General features: G+C 34.2%; 1 protein-coding gene across 5 annotated transcripts in view; it reads right to left on the bottom strand.

The window, feature by feature from the left end:
* Positions 1-23,952, bottom strand: part of LOC138122939 (orexin/Hypocretin receptor type 1-like) — a 194,587-nt gene that overhangs the window by 42,970 nt on the left and 127,665 nt on the right. For all 5 annotated transcript variants that reach the window (XR_011156659.1, XR_011156660.1, XM_069037384.1 and 2 more), the window contains exon 4: positions 9,516-9,740. Coding sequence is in view for 3 of the 5 variants with exons in the window: in XM_069037384.1 (XP_068893485.1) it covers positions 9,516-9,740 (225 nt within the window). In the remaining 2 variants the exon portion in view is untranslated. The remainder of the gene's footprint in view (positions 1-9,515; positions 9,741-23,952) is intronic.

Raw genomic sequence — 23,952 nt, 5'->3', positions numbered from 1 at the left:
CTTCACCGTAAACTGATAGATCTCAGAGGCATCACTGGATTTGAATAATTTCGTACCGTAAAATGGAAAAAAATATCCAAAGATATCTTATACAAAATCTCAAATTGCACGATTATCGAGCGTCAGAGATTTCACGAAAACTTTTTGCTTTGACTAAAGCAAAAATGTTTAAGGTTAAGGTTAAGGAGGTTCTTCTTATCATTATTTATTTCATTTTCTTCTTTCACCTGCAACTGACTGACTGCAAATTTATTTTCTCAAAATTATGTGAAATTATTCACACTTTTAGCGTTATTACTGGTTTTGTGTTAGCATTTTCTACCCAGCGGCGATTTATTAGGACATTATGGACACGTGTCACCACTGCCCACAAACCTTGTTCGGGTGGCCACATTTGGAGTGTAAGTTGTGATTTATCAGTGTTTATCACTTGTACACAAGAGTCTCGTTATCAATTTCCGGGCTAATTGCTTTTCAATTGAAAATCTCGCTTTGTGAATAATTATAATTTAATTTTCTCCACGCATCCTTCGTTAAAGGATTTTACTCTACAAATTTGTTTATTTATTGGTCGAATTAAAATTTCATTCCTAAATTGCATTATAACGAAACACATTTTTGCGGCGAGACCGACAGCAACGAGGAGTGACCTTTGACAAAGGTGTGCTAAAAAAATTACTGCTGGGCTGCGCGTCACTATGCTGGGCGTAATTTTTTTAACGAAACCGAAGTATCTAAATATTAGTACAATTAAGTAGTGATTTGAAATGCAGCTATCTACAATGTGAACACCGACGTGTTCCATAGATTTTTTTTTCGACACTGTCAAAATTTGAGAATTTTCTCCTGTGAGAACGGATTTTGATAAATGTCACAACTTGTCAAAACGAAACGTCAAGCTAATTTTAAGATTTTAAGTGATTTGGAGCCTTTAAGGGACTAGTCGAACAAAAAAAAAAACGTTATATTCAACTCGTTCGTATGTAAATTGGGCTTTTTTTGGCACTCGTGGCCATGTCAAGAAAGCCCAATTTACACACGAACTCACTCCTTAAATAAACTATACATATAATCTGTTTCAAAATCAAAAATCCACTACCTGTTGAATTATGTTGAGAGGAAAAAGAAATTCCTAGAATAAGTTTAAACCCAACCTCCCGCCAAAAATTTGACATTCGATTTGTCACAAATATCAAATAATAAAAATGGCTCGAAAAACAAGGAATCTTTTAACTGCTAAATTAAAACGAGCGCTCATTACCTGCTTTGAAGAATTTAAAAAACACAATGAACTACGACCAAAACAACTGTCAACAGTTTTCTTTCATAAGTTCATAACCCCGCTTTTTTCTGACACTTGCAAACACACTAAACACAAAAGTTGGCGACGTTGTCGGTTGTATTTTCTAGGTGGAATGCAGCGTTGGAGGATTTTTGATTTTGAAACAGATTAAAACTATTATTTTTAATATGTATAAATTTTAATTTCCTGAAGTTAATTTGCGGAGCTAAATTTAATTCCTTAAAGATTGGTCATGTCGTGTGTTAAAGTTTAGTGAGATTTTTGACTGCAGTAAATGGAGATAAAGATGGTATACACTGAATTTTTTTTTATCAATGAACCACAGGAATTTACATGATATAAACTTTATTTCGTGTTAATGGTTTTTCTAGGTTACTTAATTTTTTACATACGGAGATTGTAGCCGCGTCTCTCCCCGAAATCTGTATTTTGTGCCATCCACCCCGTGCAAGATGCTGGATCTCTCCGTTGCGACAATTTAATTAGGACTCTCCCTAGCGCCTAATTCTTGTAATGTTGGTACTCATCTAAATATCTTTCAGCGACGCGCATTGTGTTAGTACGGTTTCGAGTGTGATTAAATGTGTTCATAAATTACATTTCAAAGGAAACATTTTGCCTTCTTGCTATTTTATTTCGTTATGAGAGGACGGCGTCGTAATTTGTTAGTTTTGTAGGAATTACTGTGGTGTGACGAGAGATAACCATTTTAGTCTTCGACGTTGCTCCCTCTGGACAAACTCAATTCATCTAATGAGAAATTGTCCAAATACTCGTATACAAGGAAAAACAACGAACGATAAAAGGAGTCGAGTTAGACAACTAACACTACAGGTGGTAATACAGTTATCTATCAACTCTTCGGGTGATTGTCGTTACTTTGTTTATTTAAGTTTTTGTGAAAGTAGACGCGTCGGCAACGACGTCAACTTAAATTTCAATTTAAGCAAAGTGATTTTGACTGTTGCGTTTCGCAAATAGACTCATTCGTGTGACTTATTCGACGAAATTATAATGGGAGGTTTGGGATTTACAAAACGACTTTAGTGTAATTTCGTGAAGTTGATATGGTAGTAGAGATGTATACTTCAATATTTCAGTTACTTTTGGATACCTTCCGAAATAACGACGGAGGTCGAAAAATGGAGCGAAAAAATTCGATTTGTCACACAAAAAACATTTATTTACTCAAGAATTTATTTGACGATGACTTCAGAAATATTGGAAACGGAAAGAAGTCGCTTTGAGGGATTCGTTTCTGTATTTTTTCTAAATAAAATATGCTCGGCTCGTAACCGTTAAAGTTTCACTCGGAAAGGAGAACGTCTTTATGGGTGACTGTCCTTTATGATTTTCATAAGTTATTTTATTGAGAAGGCTTTGCATAAAAAAATTTATGAGACAGACAATTATCGTAATTCGGCTCTTTTGATATTCGTCTTCTATTGGACGTTAAATCGTAGCAGACTGAAAAGTATGCCGTTCGCTCGAGGGCTTTTTATTATCGGGAAAATGGAAGAACGCACGATTATAATTCGTTGAACGGAATTTTACTTAATAAGTTTCAATTAAATTTTGTTTTAATTAAAAATGGATCCCCCTAACTTCTCGTTTATTTAGGTAGTAAATCCTTAATTACCTAAAATTTGACAATCACACGAGATGATCGATGGAGGGAATTTCTATCTCAAAATTAACAACTTTTATTTTTTTTCGAAGAGAGAAATACAGGTGTCTCAAAAATGGCGCCCAATCTCTTGAGGGGTTAAACTATTTGAAGAGTTGAGTTCAATTTCGTTGTGAATTTTTTTTCCTGTGACCATTTTCTAAGTTATACACATTTTAAAATAAGCAAATTTGGCAACATTGGTTGGTATGCACAATCAACTAAACCAATTCTCCTTTGAGGTCAATGTTGCCACTGTTATTTTAGCATATTTTGCTAGGTCATTACTCTAAAAAGAATTACTTCGGTGTTGTTCCACTACCTAAAGGGGTCTTGGAAAAAGTAACATTGTAAAGTAATTTATAATTCAGCTGTAAAATTTGGTAATAAAGGAGATACATCTCTTTGAAATTACCATATTTAAGAGCAAGTTATACAAAATCTGTTGGTCCGATCAAATTTTGTATTGAGATTTACCTTCCCAGACTTCTATTCTTTAAGACCCTTAGGAGATTGGACGCCATTTTTGAGACACCTGTATAATTTAAGTAAGAATCGTTTATCGACTACCATAGCGAAAATACAATTTTGACGTATTGATTCAAGGAGAGAAAGTGACACTTTGTTTGTCTAGGCAGCTAATAGTAGATTACATACCGAGGTGGGAAGTATTTCATTCCTGTCGAGAGCTAAGATAGTTTACCAAGGCGTAACCGAGGTGAACTAATGCTCGAGACAGGAATGAAACACATTCCCACCGAGGTTTGTATACTATTTTATTCGGAATCATTACATTTTTAACAAATAAACAATTAATTTGATGCACTTTCATTTTTACTGTTTTTCGACTTTCAGTAAGTACGCCGCTGGAAAAACCTTATAACAGGGCGGAAAGTGGCCTATTACTGACCAAGAGAGGGAAGTAAAGATAAAAAGGAATGGTTAACTTTCCGCCCTCGTATAAGGTTAGGAATGTGCATATTACAATACGATTCCGAATAATAGCTATTTACAATTGAGTGTGGGAAGTTACATTTTGCAGCGCGAAGTTTAATTTGAAACACGAGGTATGTATAATGCTTTTTGACCGACGTTTTTTAAATTAAAATGTTAAAAACAATTACTACTTTTCGAATTTTAATGGAATGCACCCAAAAATTATCAAATGTAAGGTAGAACCGACAGATGGCGCTGCTGTTTTGATTTCTTTTAGATTTTATTTTCTAAAACAAATTGAATTCAAAATGTACCTATACATATTGTTCTCCTGAAACTCAGCATCATTAATTTAAAATTGTGTGTTTCTTCTACGTTTCTAAAGTTTAAAAACAAAGATTATTTACTTTGCCGCATAGTATGTGGGAAAAATTCACCGTCGCACAGTCGCCGTAAAAACAAAGTTTCATGTGAGGTGAACAGTGCGTATTTGCAAAGTTTCCATCACAGGAGGCCAAAAAGCATTATACATACCTCGTGTGTGAAACATTTTGCAACGCTCACTTTATGAAACACTCCACTGCGCGTCGTGTTTCAAATTAAACTTCGCGCTGCAAAATGTAACTTCCCACACTCGATTGTAAATAGCTATTACCTGACTCCAACTATGCCTACTTAGTTACAAATATCTTGTATGCAACACGACAGTAAAGTGTCTATCGAACTCGAGCAAGCGACTCGGCTCCGCCTTGTCTCGCAATCTGCAAACTCGTTCGATAAAGTGTCATTTTACTGCCTCGTTACATAAATAGCTATTTACACTAGAAAATATTCTATTTTTTTCTAAAATCACCATGTTGTGACAAACAAATGTGGACTCTCACCAATGTATGTGTGAATTCTATACTTTCGTCTAAGATACAGTCCTAGGAGATGACGTCGATTACAAAGAACGGAATACATCTTTCTCTATGACAATTTTATGCCCCTCCTCCGGTTTTGTCGGTGTGTGTGAAAAACGACATCAGTTGAAGTCGGTCCCGGCTCTGGCTTCGGCTCCGGTTTTGCTGGTGTGTGTGAAAACGGCCTACACTTTAGGTCAAGGGAGCTGCGATTTCCCAAACCATGCGGGAAATTTCTGGTGGAGTGCGGGAGCAATGTTGCACGGCACCGTTAATTTATTCTTTTCACAGCTACTTTAAAATTAAAGTGTTCATCCGTTACTTTCAATTAGTGTAAAAAAACATATTTCCCTGTACCTATTATTTTTCCGATAAATGTGTTTCTTTTATTTATATTGACTAATAAATAATCATAATCAGAATAGGGAAAATACAACCTATCGGGTTGGCAGCTCTGTATGTTCAAGAATTTGACAATTGTTATTTCGTAAAAATCTGCAAAATTCCACAATAAAACAAAACCGTAGAAGTTGATCTATGGTCCTAATAACGTTTTAGGTACCTACTTTATTTTTGATCTGCCTAGTACTAGCTCTATGTGCCAAAGTTCAACTGGAACATTGTAACCTCAATATCTTGTATTCCCCTGCAGACAGATTATTCGTTTTTACCAGGGAGTGGTGGTTAAGTATAAATGCTTTTAAAACTTTCGGGTACACATTCAAAATCAAGTAACAACGATTTTGCAAAATTTTAGCAGTGTGAAAGGGTAATTTTGAGATTAGGTTAAAGATGACATTGACAGTATTAAAAAAAAATATGATGATCCTGTTCCCACCTCTTCTTTACTTGTAGAACAGTGCTTTTATTTAGCCCATAATGAATAGCAACTCTTCTTATGTACTACCCTTCTTCTAATTTGGGAAGCATCAAAACTTTATCTTGCTCTGTCAGTCGAGGCATTTTGACTTTTCAAAAGTTTAAATGTCTGAATTGATTAATTACAAACAACCATGATTCGAAAAATAGGTGTACGCGAAAATTTTGAAAGCAAGTGTACATGACATTTTAATAATTTGCAACACAATTTATTTTGTAAAATTACAATTGTTATAAACATTAATGTTACAATGCTCCATTTTAGAGAACAATTCAGGAATGATTTGATTACTGTCAGTTTTATTATTTCCGATTTGGACGTCAAATTATGTACATATTCAGAATTTAGGGCTTCTTTTACGACTCGTACTACATCTGGTCTCACATTTAACTCACTCTCTGAACTAGACATTTTTTCAGTCGATTAACACTTTTCAAGCACTAACAGTGAAAATTTAGCCTAATAAACGCAGCAAAAAATTTGTTTGAAAAAAAAAACAAATCAGCATCCCGTCGTCAAGGAATTGATTCCACAGCATACGATTTATTGACGATGTTAAATTCTATAATAAAATTCCATAGTCTTGATTTTTCAAAAATTTTATATTTTGGTCAGACCAAAAGTCTAATACAAATGTCGAACGGGAGGTATTTTCCGGTACTAAAACTAATCAGGCACTCGGCTTCGCCATTTTGCCTAAAATTAGTTGTCGTGCCGGAAAATTCACCTCCGTACTCTAATGTAAATACCCAACTATTATGAGTGCTTAAACATTGTGTGTGTGTGCTTCGCGAAACTTGGCTCTGTGACTTATAAAAAAGGTGCTGGTAGGCCAACCGTTCGTACAAAATAAGTTGTGAATGACAAAACGCCTACAAAACCTTTAAAATATCCGTCTCAAGAAATTGAATTTTCTTATGGAACATACTGAACTTAGACATGCATCCATATAAGATGCAATCGTATCAAGCCCTTTTTTCGACAGACCACCCTTGATGTCTTGCGTATTGCCAATCCATAATTTAATGAACGAGGACTGGATAAATTTGAACAATTTTTTCTGACGAAGCCTGCTTTCATCTTTCGGGATACGTCAATTCTCAAAATATGGAAATGTGGAGCACTGTTAATCCGCATATTTTTGTTGAATCTCCACTACATCCTCAGAAAAGTGATGTTTGGATGGCCGTTTCTCGCAGAAGAATAATTGAACCCGCTTTTTTGAATTGATCCATCCAAATATCATCCAGTAAGCCTTACTTTAATGGTTGCTAAAATTATGGAATAAATTCTGACTGACCATATTGATACATTTCTTGTTCACCATTCTATCACCACGGTTATGTATACTGATATCTCATCGTAGTTCCTTTTACAAAATTATGACATGAATCTATCATTGAAGATCTTTTTCATATCGTTTAAAAATACTCGTACCTAGTCATACTTGTGCGGTGGTTGGGTTTTGTAAATAATTAATTTTAGTTGTTTTATGTTGGTTTGGTTATTTCTTTGGTTTAGTTTTAGAGGGTCATTTAGGTTTGTTTAACATTCTAAAAAAGATAAGTGCACCCTCTTCGATTGGTTGTTGCTTGTTGACAATCTCACAATGTTGCTTAAAGTCGGGATTGACAAAACTCCCGCCCATGAAGGACATTTGATGAAAAGAAGAAGCATTTTGACCATCGTCGTCAAGATTGACAATTTCCTAGTGTCGTGTCGAACACTTGAAACCCACTTGCTTGAAATGGTACCCATTTTCGTTGATCCAGCCTATGCCTTCTGGTCCATGATATCTTTGCTGTCCTCATTTAACGAATTGTGCATCACGAAGAAAATTGTACTATTGCTAGCACAGAATTTCGGGCAGACTTGAAATTTGACTGATATAAGATGTGAAATAGGCTTTAGGTGCTAAACGTATTAATAACCTCATTTTAAAATCTACTATTTTTAAATTTCATTAAAAGAAGTTGACTATTTTTCATTGATTTTAGTGTTAGAAGTATCACTTTTTTTCACTTAGTGAAAAAAAGTTATGATGTCAGCAACTTTTTTTAACTGCTTGGTTTTAACCCATGAATGAACGATATACCTACGTATTCTACAGAGAAGTAATTTATCAAAATGAAAACTGAAATATCGATTAGAACAATTAGTAACATTAAACCCACCTTTCTTTAGTCCACTAGTAATTTCAGGATCTTCATCTGAATCACTCATTTTGACTTTTATTGACTTTTATTGAGACTGACATAAAACTGACAAATTAATTTTACAACAATAAATATATAATGTTTCCGTAGTTACCTCAACCGGGCACCGCACTTGACCAAAATGGAAGCACAAATTACAGTTAAAATAGGTTTTGATTTATAAAATTTTAAATTTTTTTATAGCAACTTGTGTTAGCGTGCTTTTTTTTCATGCGTGTGGATTATTTAACTCGTCTACGACTCGTTTAATAAACTTCCACACTTATGAAAAAAAGTTGCACTTCTAACACTCGTTGTCTAAATAACTATTGTCACATGTCATTTTGACAAATTGCATTCATCAATCCTGAAAAGTTGTAAAGTGACTCAAGTTGCAAAAAACCACTTTGCAACTGAACTTCGAAAATTTACATAGTGTAAGGTGACTAGTGGCAGTATGCAACAGAAGTTTCGTTAGTGAGAATTTTATAGCGATTCGTCAAAATTACCAACCTTATTTTAACCCCATGTTTTTTTGCAACTTGAGTCTGGTTGAAGTGCTTAGATGTGATTTTCCTAAAATTGAAGTCTTTTATTAACTTTGGAAATCAATAACTAAAATGTAAAGATATATTGTGCATAATTGTAATAGTTTATTTTGAAGTTTAGTCAAAATTAATTATTTTGACATTTATGACAATAAAGCTTAGACTACATTGTTTTTTTTTAAATGACATAAATTGCGGCCCGAAATTCCATGCTCCCCACTGTATAAAGCTCCTCGTTTAGGTAGGTTTAATGGAATCCGAATATATTTCATTTTTCCCTCTCTGTAGCATATTGTGGTACGAAATATAAAAACAGAGGATACAGGGTGTTTTTGAAAGTTGTGCAGAAATTTTAACCACGAGCTACTGGCTTCATGTAGAACTCGGAAAAAATATTTAAAAAATTGTATGTCAAAAAATAAAATGACATTTAATTTTTGAAGTAAATTCTTTTTTAATTGCTTTTAGTCTTCTACGTTGTCCCACAACCCCGTAGGTAAAATTTCGGCATATTTAAAAAATACACCCTTGTACATATATCATATTTTATAAAATGTACGCCAATGCTAAGTAACCTCTAGGAAATATGCTTTAAAACAAGGAAACCGCAGAGTAATAGACGATGTCCAACTAAATTTAAAAACGCAGATGTTCTAATGAGATGAATTTGGCGGTTTCATCACTACTGGAAGAAATATGAAAAATAAATAAACATTATCTGACTCATGTTAGGGATATTTATTATGGTGTGTTCGTATACCATTGCGGATGAATTATTGAGTGCAAACTCCCTTCTGTTTAACTTATTTGACGATTCGGGAATGTAGGGATGGTATATTTGTTCCCTTAATGCAAATAATTGTGCTAATCGCACCGGAAACTATCTCTGCACGAATTCGTTGCAATCGATGCCGATTTCCACCGAATAGTCCGCTTGCTGTCTGAAGCCTCATCAATTTACATTTTCAAAGTCGATTTCCCACCGCTGCCAGAAGATTAACAAACGAAACAATTGCACCGTACACCAAGCAACGTCACGTCTCAGTCAGGACTGCTAATTTAATTTAATTTAATCTCGAACTTACCCATCATTTGGTGGGGCACGTCACCGGACTTCCATAGCACACGGATTATTTGCAAATAGGCGACGGACATGAACAGCAGAGGGATCAGATAGAACATGACCATTTTCAAGATGACGAATATCGTGTCGGTTTCCATGGACCACGTAGGCGCACACTGCGTTAACAAAACTGTGTCTATCTCGACGACCTGGGGTATTGTTGTCACGTATATCATCTCGGGGATATCTGAAAGAAAAAAGAGCGTCACCGTTTGCGAAAATGACTGGGCGACGTTGTTTTCAAGAAATGAAAGATAATAATGAATCGAAAATGTAAGCGCGATGTTACCGTCTCAGATACGTTGGGAGGCGGCGAAGTGAAATCTTATTGTTGTTGGGACTGTGGCAGGACTTGATTGACTCGCTTGTTGGAGACATAATGCTATGATGACAAACGTTGATATATAATAATTAATAAGCAAATGAAAAATAAGTGTGTAACTAATAAGTAATAACGTTAATGGTTGACGTCGGAATTCACAGATGTTATCTAATTTGTCAGATATCAGACTTGATTGAGTTTGAATATATAATCCGGAGCTTTATTGTTTTCTTAATTCAGTAAATTCAAATTTTTTTGTAGTTAGTGTCAAACGTAGACGTATGCAAAGTTTGTTGACTTCAATATAAAAGAGTTTACAAAACATTTTGTCCATTTATTTTGTATACGTCCTCAAATAATTACAATATGGAAATATTTTATATCTACTGCTGTGGCAACTTATGAAATTAACAATTTATCATATTGTCAACAAAATATGCAATTTTCCTTGTTGATTTCGGTATAACAACATCTTTAAAGTAATTTTGTGAATCACAAGTAAATATCTTTCGCAGTTTAAGAGATAGCTGAACATAATTTATGATTATTGATTAGTTATTGTGATGAAAATTGCAAATAACAGTTTTCAGATTTTAGCTAATTTAAATGATTTTTTATTATACCTGAATCATAATCCCTGTTTCTGACACTAAAATTTGTGCGAAAAAGGGCCTTTAAAACACTAAAGCTTTAAGGGTTGCTTAGGTAACAACAAATTCACCTGTTGGTTTCATATAAATGTTCATCAAGTTAGCTGTGCATTTGTAAAAGCACCTTTAATTTAGTTACATTACAAAAGTCACATTTATGAAGGTCATGTCCAATAAATCTTTCCTTGATAAAAATACAAAGACAAAAACAAATAAGAATTACTTTAATTTAATCAGTAAAGACGTAGCATTGCTTTTGAAATCAGCAATGTTAAAATGGACAAAAACTAAAAAATTAGTCAAATCGGGTTCGCGCAGAGCAAGCAACTTTGAAAGTCAAAGTCACTAGCTTTAGCTTTACTACCAACAGAAAATCAGATTTTCATGGCTTGCTTAGATGCACATTTATATGAAATTGAGTATACATTTTGAACAATGATAAATAGACATTTATACCAAGGCGGTCTAAAGTTACAGGCCAGGACACTGGCTACGTTGCCACATTCCCTGGTAGGCCATTCCATGACCTAAGATGTTCCTAAAATTTTGAAACTAATTCGACATTTAAAATAAATTTTGACAAGTCTTTGGTCAAATTCGTCAAACTGAATTAAAAGCGCATTTTAAGTGTTGCGTACCAAATTGCAACTCAAATTATGCGTCTTCTTCAAATTACATAGGTACCTACCTGTATTTAAGTTTCCATCAAATAAGGAAACGAAGGCAATTTGGAAAGAGATTAAAAATCGAAGAGTGAAGAATTCGCAAAAGTAGCCATGCTTGTGCTAAACACTTTAGGGGAACAGATATCAATGGGGACAAAATGAACTTCTATTACGAAGAAATTAGGTACATTTTGGGAAGAAATAATAAAAATTAGTAATGAAATGACGACACAATCACTGAAGAAAATCTTTTGGCTTTAAAAAAGAATATTGAAATGAGACTGGAAAGCAAGTTACAAGAAATGGGGTGGGATTTAGGTAATGGGGAGAACAAAATTGTTATATTTAAGTTGGAAATGCCCACCTCGTGTTAGTTTTTAACCAAACAGTTTCAATAGCCCGGAACACAGCAGAATATCTGAGATATTATCAGTAATGAGCACCGTTATTCTTCTGTCTCCAAGGTGGTTTTAAACTATGTATTACAATGCGATAACGCATTTTTGAACTGTTGTAAAATTATTACACTCATATTTGACAAATGCAAATCCAATGACAGGTTTAGTGGATTTTGAATTTTTTCACAAAATGTTGGTGAAGCAATGTTGCCAGACTGTGGTAGGCCATTCCATAGCACACTGTCTTTGGTCAGTGTCATAGCCTGGTAAATGAAGATCGCCTTGTTTATACACAATTTATGATAGAAACGAAACAACAACAATTGACCATTTCTATATCAACGAATAATAACACCGATTACTTCGGAAAAGGTATTTCAATTTACTTTTTTGTTATAATTTCCAGATTGTAGTGCAGGTATAATAAAAAATAGCGTATGATACACGTTTATAAGGGCCTTTAAAGCACTTGCGACGTTAAAAGCACTCCGTTAAGCGTCGTGCTCTTAAACTAACTCGTCGCGCGTGCTTTAAAGGTTTCCTTAAAAACTTGTATCATAATATATTATTTTCTACTCCCTTCACATTTTGCACTGACAAATAGTGTATAAAACGTCACTTTAAATACGATTGTTCATTAGTCACAACTTGATGTCCAGTCGGGCGTTTTCGGCATATTAAACACGCTCGAAGTTTCTTTAAACACGGCTCGAATTTTTTGTACATATTTAGCCCTAGATCAAGTTGGTATTTTGACGTTTATCAGTTTCGCATCCGGTGTAAAAGAAAACGTCATTGCAGTGAAATAACTCGTTCTATTTTTCAAATATGGACCTGATAGAAACTGACAATGAGAGGAAAATTTTATTGGTACCCCTCCTGAAGTAACCCAAGCGGCAGCAGAAGCAATCAAGAATTTGTTGCCTGAGAAATCACGGTATCGGTAGGAGCGAGCTTATAATTTTTTCGATGAATGGCGAAAAGAAAATCGCGTAGGATCTTTTTCTGAGGACGTTATGCTGGCGTTCTTCCAAAAATTATCCCAAAATATGAAGCCCATGTCTTTATGGTCAACATACTCCATGCTTCGATCAACAACTAATCTCAAAAACGATGTCCATATAAGTAAATATAACAAATTGCTTGTTTCATTTGTTTATTTGGTCGTAGAAAAGTATAGTATGCAACACGTTTTATAAACTTCTCTAGACACTCATTTATGAAAGACTCGCTCCGCTACGCTTCGCTCGTGCCTAACATAAAAGTCGTGTCCGAAGTGTCGTTTATAAAACTTGTTGCATAATATACTAATTTTTAAACCAATCACGAATTAAAACCTTATTGAAAAAATTGTACAGATAAATGAGAATTAATAAATAAAATAACAACTCAAAAATGTACTGCATTAATTGGTTTAAAAAGTTTCCTTGTATTTTGTATTGCTTTTAAATTTGGTTCACGAAATTATCTACTGCAATACTACTATAAAAATTTTATTTTAACACACGCAAGCCTCGTTATTTTATGTATATGCAATACTCGAACTAACTGGCATTATACAGGGTGTCCCAGAACTGGCTCCCCAGAGAAAAAAGGGAGCTTTAGGGCGGATATATTAACGTGTATTTTGAAGAAAAAAAGTCCTATCTCAAATGATAACCGAGAAAAGACATTCTGAAGTTGACCAATCAGAGTTGAGCACCATTAAGGTGGAATAATCGCAATTTTGCGTTGCCTAGGTTTCCTTTTTATCCGTAAACCTCGATAATTCTGTCCATTAGATTTGGTCCACTACATTTATTAGAATGATTGTTTACGTCAGTTTGACATTTGTTATACAATTTCGCTGCGATATTTAGTTCAAGTGTATCATTTAACATGTATTCTTCCTCCGAGTACGTAGATATGATTTTTACTTTTGCACGATGTGGGAACAATGCACGTGAAGCAGTAAGGTTGTACCGTGAACAATTTCAGCAAAGACAAAATCATCCGGATCATAAAACAATCCTGAAATTAATCGCTCGGAGTCGAGAAACGGGTCAGATGCAGCCAGTTTGAAGAGAAGTTGAGGGTGCTCCAAGAAATGTAAGGACTGTCGAACACGAGGAAGCCGTATTGAATGTCTTTGAGGAAGACGGCACCCGGAGTATTCGAACAGTTTCTCATGAAATGGGTTTATCCAAGAGTTCGGTGCAGAGAGTTCTAGCTGATAACAGGAGGTATCCGTACCACTATACACGAGTACAACATCTTCTGCCAGAGGATTAGGCGAGAATTTTGTCTATGGTTAATAAACCAAAGCGATGCTGACCCACATTTCTTGTCACGGATACTGTTTTCTGATGAGTTGCTATTTTGCCGGGAAGGTTGTTCCAGTTATCACAACCTTCATATCTGGGCAGAGGAAAATCCAAGAGAATTATTTCCCAGAGGTTTTCAACATAGGTTTTCTGTTAATTTGTGGACTGGGCTATTGGGCGATCGTTTGACAAGTATACCTGTGGTGGATCCTTCCATTTGTTAAAATTCCGAATCTCCCGCTCTAGATTGGACCGTTTGAATTCCCCGCAAGATTAACGGGGGCAAGATATGCTCAGTTCATTGGCACAGAGCTACCTGATTTATTTAAAATTGTACCTCTTGCTCATTTTAGCAGAAACGTTCGTTGAGAGTTCGAATTCAGGAGGCTTTTGTTTCAGTTACTGAAGAAATGATAACTAACGCTACTACAAGAAGTTTGTTACGTAGAGCACAATTGTGCATACAAATGAATGGTGGTAATTTCTGCTCTAACATTATTACCTGTTTCAATAAATGGTTCTTTTTAGAATCGCCATTTTTATTGTTTTATTTCGAAGTTATTATCTTTTACAATTGTCAAGTCTTGATGTTGATGACAGATAAACGTCAACGAATTTTTATATCGGAAAACGTCAAAATTCCAGTTGCCCAAACATTTTATTGATTTGTGTGATATCAGAGATTTTTTGTTGTTGTTTAGTAACCGATCGGATTTTTTAGTAATACCTGAGGACGAGCTTCCGGGATTGGTGAAATTAAAAACTTTATAACTCGGTAATTTGAGCTAGCAGAAAATTTATTTTAGTCAATTTAGAGTCTCTTTTGTTGTCGGCACATGCCTGTTTTCTCTGGGGAGCCAGTTCTGGGACACCCTGTATAAAAAATAAATATTATGATGTTAATTAACAAAGCTTTTGTGTAAAATTATGAACTCTTGAGATATTATCCTTGATAATGTACTTCATGAAATGATAAGACTAATTAGTCAATCACAGTTCTTATTTAACGGTAATTAGTATGTTGACAAGGCACGGTTAAACATTATGGTAATTATGGAGCTGGCTTAATAAAATCGCAGTGAACCGGATAGAGATAGAGCATTATGACGATATTTTCTGTGACAAATACAACGTAAGTACATACCAATAATGTCAGTAAATAATCTAAACATACATAAGTTCTGCGAACTGTTATTAATTATTATCAGATATAATTGCCCCAGTGATTGAGAAATTCCCGATAATTTTGTGTTGGTGATCACGAGTGTCTGCTGTTGTAAAAATTCCGACTGCGTAGCAGGAGGGAATTCAACAGCAGACACGAGCCCCTGCTTTTTCGCGAGCTATAGAGTACAAGCACTATTTGTTAAAATTAAGTTAAAATATCTCCTTTCATTGTCGGTGCAGGTTTGCACTCACAACGCACGAGATTAACTCTTCGATCCTGGGAGATGTTTCGACTTCTTCGTATGTCTGTCAGAATAAAATTGACACATTTTTACAATTTTTCTCATAGTGTGAAACCTTCTTACGAAGAGATTAGAATTGTGGTAAAAATTCAATGACATTTAAAAAAATTATTTGATAGATTTTTCGACCGGATTTATTTATAAATCATATGTTTCTTCATATTTGATTCGCCATAATTCTATTGCAAAATACAATTTTCAGATTTGATCTACCTCAAATAATAGTAACGATATCGTTACTTTCATAGAAAAAGTATCCTGGCGCCTCCACCAATTTTGGAGACTGTTTTTTTTTGTTCAGCGTTAGATATTATATCCTTTTTTTTTCATTTAATTTGGCATAATGAAATCTATCAAAAACAACTTTCAGACTTGGTTTAGCTCAAATCGTAGGGGAGATACGAGTACTTCTTAAATGAAATAAATATAATTTTCTTGGTAGTTACTAAAGTGTTAATTACAGTTTCAAGATCTCACTTAGATCAAGTATCTGAGACATCAAGAGTCAAATTATTTCATCATTATCGTCATTTCTTGAATGTTTCACATTTTTGCATTTTATAAATTGACTATGAATATAGAGCCAAAATATACGTATGACTTACACATACTCGTAGCTTCGCTCTAGATTTTTTTAATATAAATTTTGAAATTTATTTATCTTACAGTAGATATGTCAGCAGTTAAGGTCAAAATTATAGACATTTGACTTCCTTTGTTAGTTCCTCGTAATAATATGAATCACAATTAATCGACCTTATTTAAGTTGTTAAATAACACAGGTATGAAAATAAATCGACTCCGTGACGCATTCGTAAATAAGAGTCCAATTTTTACCCATTTGCGTTGATGTTATCTAGTAACTTCACGTATGTTTGAGCTAGGATCAGAAACAAATTTGAATTGATCATAAATAACTATTACGTTTCAAATTTGTTGACAATTGCTTCGAAAGGTTACGATTGTAATCGATGTAATAAGTGAAAGAAATTAAAAATTGTCAAACTGACAGAAGCATAAAATATCCACAAAGTAACCAACAATAAATAGACGTATCGCTTTTTGCTTTTTTTATTTCTGTCGTTTCAGTAGAGAGAAAGCGAGGAAGGAAATCGTGACGTCACCTCAAAAGGGTGAGAAAGCGAGGAAGGAAATCGTGACGTCACCTCAAAAGGGTAAAAATTGGACTATGCTTACCGTAGACGTTATTTACAAAACTTGCAAATTACTTCGTTAAATTCTTTAAATACGACTTATTTTGTCAATCCATCGAAACATTGTTCATCATATTCGCTGGTTTTATCATAATTTGATCGTTATTATTCCGTACGCATCAGCCGTTTTGCCGTTAGCAAATTGACTTTTCTATTCCAGTTTAATCCAGCTTTTCAAGGAACGTAAATGTTTTATAAATTTATTAAATGTCTGTAGGATCATTGATTATAATCTTGAAAACTAATAATTGACGATTTGTATAGTTATCATTATTACAGTTGGTCGCAAAAAAAGCGGGAATTGAAAATGTTCCTAATGTAAATTTAGTTTTGTTCATTTGTCAATTAATTGTCTACTTGACAATGCCTATCAAGTAATTTTTTAAATGTCATTGAATTTTGACCATAATTCTAACCTACCTATCGTAAGAAGGTATTACACAATGAAAAAATTGTAAAAATGTGTCAATTTTATTCTGAAAGTTCCGATTTTTTTTGCAACCAACTATACCACAAAATTTCAAAAAAATAGAATATAGTGTCAAGTTTAAAGTAGATCACATCTGTCAATAAATAACATATTTTTTTTTCACTACTAGTTTTAGAAGCAACCGTTGAAAAATGAGAACTCGGATCGTCGCATCGGACAAAATAATTTAATTAATAATTATTATTAGAAAGGGTTTTAACATATCTAGTAGTGAAAAAAATAATATATACACCACGGCAGAGAAGACAATTTTAAGCTTCGCTTCTTTATTCCCTATATAAACTACCTCGGCTTAAAAAAATGTCTTCTCTACCTTGGTGTATAATTATTACAAACGGTTGAAGTGACATTTTTTGTAAGACAAATATTTAATAATGAAATTTTTCCTATTAAAAAAGCGATATAATGAAATTATTACCCAATATTTAACTGGTTTCACTGTGGTGTAACACGAGTCGCCCGTGTTCAGAGTAGATGGTCTTTTTGTGCTTCGCCCAGTTGCCGACATCGACTTCGTCTCGATCTTCAATCTCTACCACAAAAAGACTTGCTTCTACCTTAATGATATAATCTATGTAGTTGTATTTATTCACTTATAATTACACGAGAGCTTTTTTTGTCGAAGTAAACTTGACATTTCAATGAGAATTTTGTTGCCTGGCAATTTAACGAAAAAAACTGCCTCTGAAAAAATTACGAGTCCATAGGACGAGTAATTTTTTCTGGCAGTTTTTTGAGTTTAATTGCCAGACAATAAAACTCAAAACTCGCCTCAGTTTATTCCTAATTGTTCCTTAACACATAGAACACATAGGACTTGACAAATTTCATTAACGATAAACCACCCTCTTATAAAATTACTTTAAACATTTCCTGGCCCATCTACCATCATATACAAAATGCAAATTAGCAAATTTCCTTGCTAATACTTAGGATAGCGTGATAGGGATTTTCTCTTTTACTGTTAGTTTCATGTCGTTAAAGACTTTTAAATCTCCGCAACTTTGCCAAATAGTATACCGGATGTTATGGAAGTTCACGTAATAAATTTTATTTGTTCCGCACTTGTAAATATCAGTTTATCAAGTCACTGTATTCTCCTTGAAAATATCTCTTAACTGGATAGCCAGTAAAATTTTACACCCGTGCTCAAATCTGTGACGTGCGTTTCGAAAGCAATACGTGTAAAGCTCATACATTTTTTTTCAAATATCGGAATTTTTAATATTTAGTTTCTAGTTTGTATGACTATTTACACGCAAGGTAAGGGGTTTTACTAGCTCCAGAAGGTGACAGGCTCGTCTACGACTCGCCAGTCATATCCTTCTGTCCGCCAGTAAAAACCCTTTTACCATGCTAGTAATGTTAAATACTATAAGCACCAATAAGACTCGTTAAAATAAACGTTATTTATCATTTTTTCCCCAAAATTTTCCAAACAGAGTTAAAATTAAATATAACTCGAAACCTAAAATTCATACTGGCTCATATGTTTACACATCCATTGATAACAAAACACGAAAAAAAATTACTCGAATAAAATACTCGAATGAAAAATAGTAAAAACTGTTAGTACTAGAACAGTGATTGGTCTTTCTTCAAAAAACTGTATGTTTTTACCGCACAAAAACATTTTCATTCACTCTTTCGTTTCAATTGATGATTATCCCATAAGCGAAGTGTCAAATAAAGGGTTAGAAAAATGTAAAAAAAAATATTCGATTAGAAAAAGATTAATATGTGAAAAATATTTATTTTACTGTGACATGATTCTAAATAGGTTCGCCACCAGAAAGCCCAATTTCCACATACTAAATCCACTAGAATTAAATTTCGACATAGACGGCGAAGAAGAATCGGTAATAAAAACAATCTTTGGATCCACAGTATGAAGCATGAAGTAGGAGATAGAATCCAGTCGATTAGTGAAGGGACATTTGGTGGGGGAAACTTGCGCGGTCCAAATATCCAACCAATAGCAACCACTCGTATTTACTAATAAATGGACCTGGTCGAATCACGGAAGAGTCGAACGAAATAACGTTGCTGCGTATCCCCACCTAATGTCCCTTCTCTAATCGACTGGATTCTAACACTAATTAATTTATTGCTTTCGCAAATTCACGGGCTGAAAGGCCTCGGCCAATGGCCCTTTGGCTTGTATTTATGAGTAAGGACAATAAATATTGTATTGTTGTTGTTTATTTTAAAGAGTTCTATTGGTGACTAAATTTATTACGTGGACTTTCATAACACCCTGTAGACATTTAAATATTTCTTCTGCGTAAATTTTATTACATACCTTGGTAAACTGGCTACACGAGCTGCTAATATGCAAATTTACACCACCAGAATAAGCTTTCCTCGTTGCATTTTAGACAATAAGCTAATTTTCCATTGTCTCTTTGCATTAAACTAACCCATTCTGAAACGCTTCAAGTTAATATTACCAACACATCTCCAAGTGGCGACGCGTGTTGATGTTGATTTAACTTTAACAATTGTCTGTACCCTATATCTTCAAGCTTTATTCTGTACTAGATTCTCTCATCGTTTTCGTCTCGCGTATAAAACTGCGCTTTCTAAATAAAAACCCTTCTGCATTTTCCGACTCATTATTAAAACTTTCGCATTTCGGGCGTTTAAAATCGGACGTAGCCACCTTAACGAAATGCAAAATATGATGGATGTTTCGGGATTCAGACAAGGAATACGAAATAAGCGACTCAGCAAGTCCCGGCGTCTACCTTGTCCGACTGTTGGTGTTGGAGTATCCAATAATTTTCAACTAGTCGACGAAATTGCAATTTCGCACTCCGAAACCCGTGTGTTCGTTTGTTCAAAATTGTTAAGTGGTAAGTTCACCGACGTGACGTCACTTAATGGAATGTTAGTGCCAGTTACACGAAACTTGAATAGTTAGTTAAATTTCTTCACAAAGGTTATAACATGTTCGAAATAAAACTGGAAGGTAATTTCGGTACTTAAACAATTTAGAACTTTGCTAAAGCGAAAGTGAACAAATATGTCTCTGTGGCAGTCTGACATTCTACAAAACTGTAAAAACAAAAATGTCATAAAACATTTGCCACCCAAGTGTTTATCAGTATCAAAGACAGTACCTAGAACATGTTACGTGGTGTCAACTTTGTACAACCGCAGTGTAAATATAGGCATCGCCCATACCTTTCTGGTTGACTTATCGATTCGTTCTACTCAGGCAGAGTTTCCTTATTAAAAATAAATGTCTTCATAACCGACTTGCAACATCTGATGCAGTATTCAGCAGAATTCATCGGAATATTTGAGAAATTTCTCATTTATACTCGGAAAAAATCACCACCACGAAAACGTGCCCAAACTGTGTGGAAACTTCGCGAAGCTTATGTATTATTAGTGTCGAAAGTTGGAAGGCTGAAGCTTTTTAAATGACAGCAACGAAGTAGGCAATTTGCGATTCTTGATGAGTAATAATTTGAATAGTTGGAAGAGTTTGCTAATCCTTTTTAGGTGACGTTTAAGGATTAGGAGGATTTATCGAATTTAACGGCGGAAATTACGCCGTAATTTGCAATATAACAAGCAAATTGTTAGTTAAAGCATGTTACAATTCAATTTCGAGTTTGAATTTTATAATGTGACGTCTAAGTAAGTTTGATGATGCACGAGAATTGAGAGATGGGTCGACATCTCTTTCACAAGTGTTTGCAGTCGACAAGTGCAAATAAATCGACCAAAATGAAAAATGTTTGTTTTTTTTAATAGTTATTTAATAAACTAGTTTGTTAATGAAGGCGATTAATAATCGAAACTGTTTAAAGCACGAACGAGTGTAGCGAGTGAGTGCCTTTAATAGTTGAAATTATTAATCGTCCATTAACAAACGCGTTGATTCCAAAATTTTTTCGTTGACCGCAAACTTTTTTTTTGTGACAAAATTTCAAATTGAAGCCAAATCAAAACCAATTTCATCTTTTTCGATAAAGATGAGACCTTATAAAATACCTTCATCCTTTTTTTGTCCTCAGGGTAAGCCATTTTTAAATTTTTCAACACTTTCTATTCACTTTTCCACAAAGAGTGTCAGAAGACGTCAACTCCATTCACATTTAATTCCACGTAAAAATCACGGTTGCTAAGAAAACCTAGTTACCTTTGAAAAATATGACATGCGAATTATAACCAAAAAGGTCGGCTTTTGAAAAAGTGAATTCGTAATTGTGCAGTTATGGAGCTATAAAATATAGAAAACCCTGCTGTACTACCTGCTGCAGTGTTGATAAGTGCAAACAATGCACGTTCGAGGTTGTTTATACATCAAAACGTCAAAATCGCAAAAATCGTTGATTAATGAAAAATAGCGTATTAATGAGGTCCATTAACACACTATATTTTAAACAAAATAATTCATTAATATTGAAATTAACAAGCGGTCAACGGAAATTTATTTTAACCATGTGCTAACTACAATAAAAATTGCGTATTTACAATTTTTTGCAAATTTGAATAGATAATCAAATTGTGATTTATGTCCATTTACCTTTTAGGCTGATGGTTTCTGACAGGGTTGCAGTGAAATTCCAAATTTACATAAATGATATCACAAAAAAATATTCAGTAAAACATAGTACTTACATAATTTTTATTTTTGATTGTACCTACCCATACACGATTAAAAGAAAAAGAAATAGCTATTTGTGTATTAAGAGCGCAAAGTGATACATTGTCGATTGAGAGATTTTCTCAAAATCGACAATGTACATTTGGACCAAATCAATGTAATACCTTCTTAAAATCAGAAACTAATTATTCACAATATTGACATTAAAAGTACAAATTACGGTTTTTGAAAAGTAATCCATGCTCTGGAAGTGTGCATTCTGGTTCTTTTTCTGCTCTTACAATTTCGGGAGGTGTACACGAAAACGCTTCCTCAACAATTTCCCTTCATTCTACAGGCTTTTGAGCAATGTTTTTTGTAAAAACACAAAGAACACCGACACAAACTGACACAACAATTCTTTCTGTTTATTCGTTGTCACTAGTTACAATAATCACTGGACATCTGATTTTAACAAAAAATTCGAAGAGCGAGCGTTTTGTACATTTTTTCGCGCGTGAGCGACAAAGTGACAGTCCTCGGAAAACGTTAACAATGCAAGCGCAAAGACCTACTTTCTACATCGATTGTAGAAAAATAGCTATTATGTATTTAATAGGTACATACATACCTAGTTTTTGCTGGCGTATATTAAGGGACGTGACGTTTATATCAAGCTGAGTCAAGTTTCTCCAAAAGTTTGTGTAACTTTCTGTCCTTACCAACTAGTGTGAAGTGTTGTGAAAGAAAAATAAACAGCTGCAGTAAGTAAGTTTCAATCTGTTTAAAAAATGGACTTGTCTAACTTAACAAATGCAGGAATAAAACTAATCAAGAATTTATTAATTCTCAACCTATTTCACGAAGGGGCTCCTTTTTCGTCATATTGTGTTCGTGTGGCCTCCATTATTAGGAGTTTAGTAATTTGAAATAAGGTTCTTTTTAAAATTAATTGGCCACATGCTCAGAGCCTTCTTAACCTTTTGTGGACTGTGGGCGTTGTAGTTCAGGGGTGTCTAAGTGAGAGGAAGTAGACAGAATATAATGGAATAGAATAGAATAGAATAGAATGGAATGGAATGGAATGGAATGGAATAGAATAATAGACGTGTTTCATTATTTCTTCGTTTTTTCCTGCAGAGTCGCCTAAAATAATAACGAATATCTTAACACCAATTCGTCATGTGGCCGGAGTTTTCTATAGAGTGTTTACTTCCCAAATTCGTCGAGCTCGTGCCTGCATTAATAAAGGACACAATTTTGAAAATTCTTTTAAATGTGATTCTTTTCTACTTGTGTTACCCAAGTACTAATTTCCTTCGAAAGATTTTTGTTCTTTTGTTCTGTGGAATTTATTCATTTCAGTGACTATCAAAAGATTTTTACTTTATTTTTCTATTTTCAAGTAGAATTTTTATTTGTAAAGGCTCATAAATAAAGTCCTCAGGCCAAGAGATTCAAATATTTTATACGCTGTTAAAAGGATCGATGTAATTTTGAAAAAGCTGTGGTTAATAATACCGTGCGATCGAAAATAAAAAAAATCGAGACGGCCATGATTAATACACTTCAGTTGGAAACACGTAAAAATTTAATTAAAATGCCATGAGATGTCATTAATTACAATAGTAACTGTCATTCGCGACTTTCAAGGCTCTTACCAACAACTTGCCTTGATTATTTTGTTTTTCCATATCTGAAAAACAACGTGTTCAAAAACAAGCCTGGCACAATTCCCGAATTAATGCAAGTAATTACTGATAACTGCAATTTAATTGATGTCCCGACTTTGCAAAGGTCATTTGAAAACATGAAGCGAAGAGAGTAGCATTATGTTTGGAAGCTGAAGGCAGACATTTTGAACATTTACTCTAGTTCGTAAATACGATTGGAGCTCCTCATGATTCTTTGACAACCGACAGGTCACACATAATTCACACCTTTATGAAAATCAAGATTTCAACGTTCTCAAAATAAATAACCTAACTTTTAAGACCGACATCTGATAATTGAAATTTTAACGAATTGCCAACTGAAATTGTTGGTCACAGCCAACTCTAATTTTTTTTTTTCGACCTCACAATATAAGACCACTGATTTCAAATTGAGCTGTAAATCAGCCCCAATGCTCAAAATCCTACAAGACTGATATGAAACCTAGAAATATTCAAATATCTTCCCTGCAGTTACGATAAAGAACTCTATAAAGTACAATTGAAATTTTATCCAGTCGTGTCCACTCCTTTCTGCTTGAGTTTAATTATTTTAAAGCATTCTCTCGGTTTTTT

This window comes from Tenebrio molitor, chromosome 2 (assembly GCF_963966145.1).
Source record: "Tenebrio molitor chromosome 2, icTenMoli1.1, whole genome shotgun sequence".
NCBI lineage: Eukaryota > Metazoa > Arthropoda > Insecta > Coleoptera > Tenebrionidae > Tenebrio > Tenebrio molitor.
Note: the sequence above shows the minus strand (reverse complement) of the source record. Positions and strands in the feature narration are given on the sequence as shown.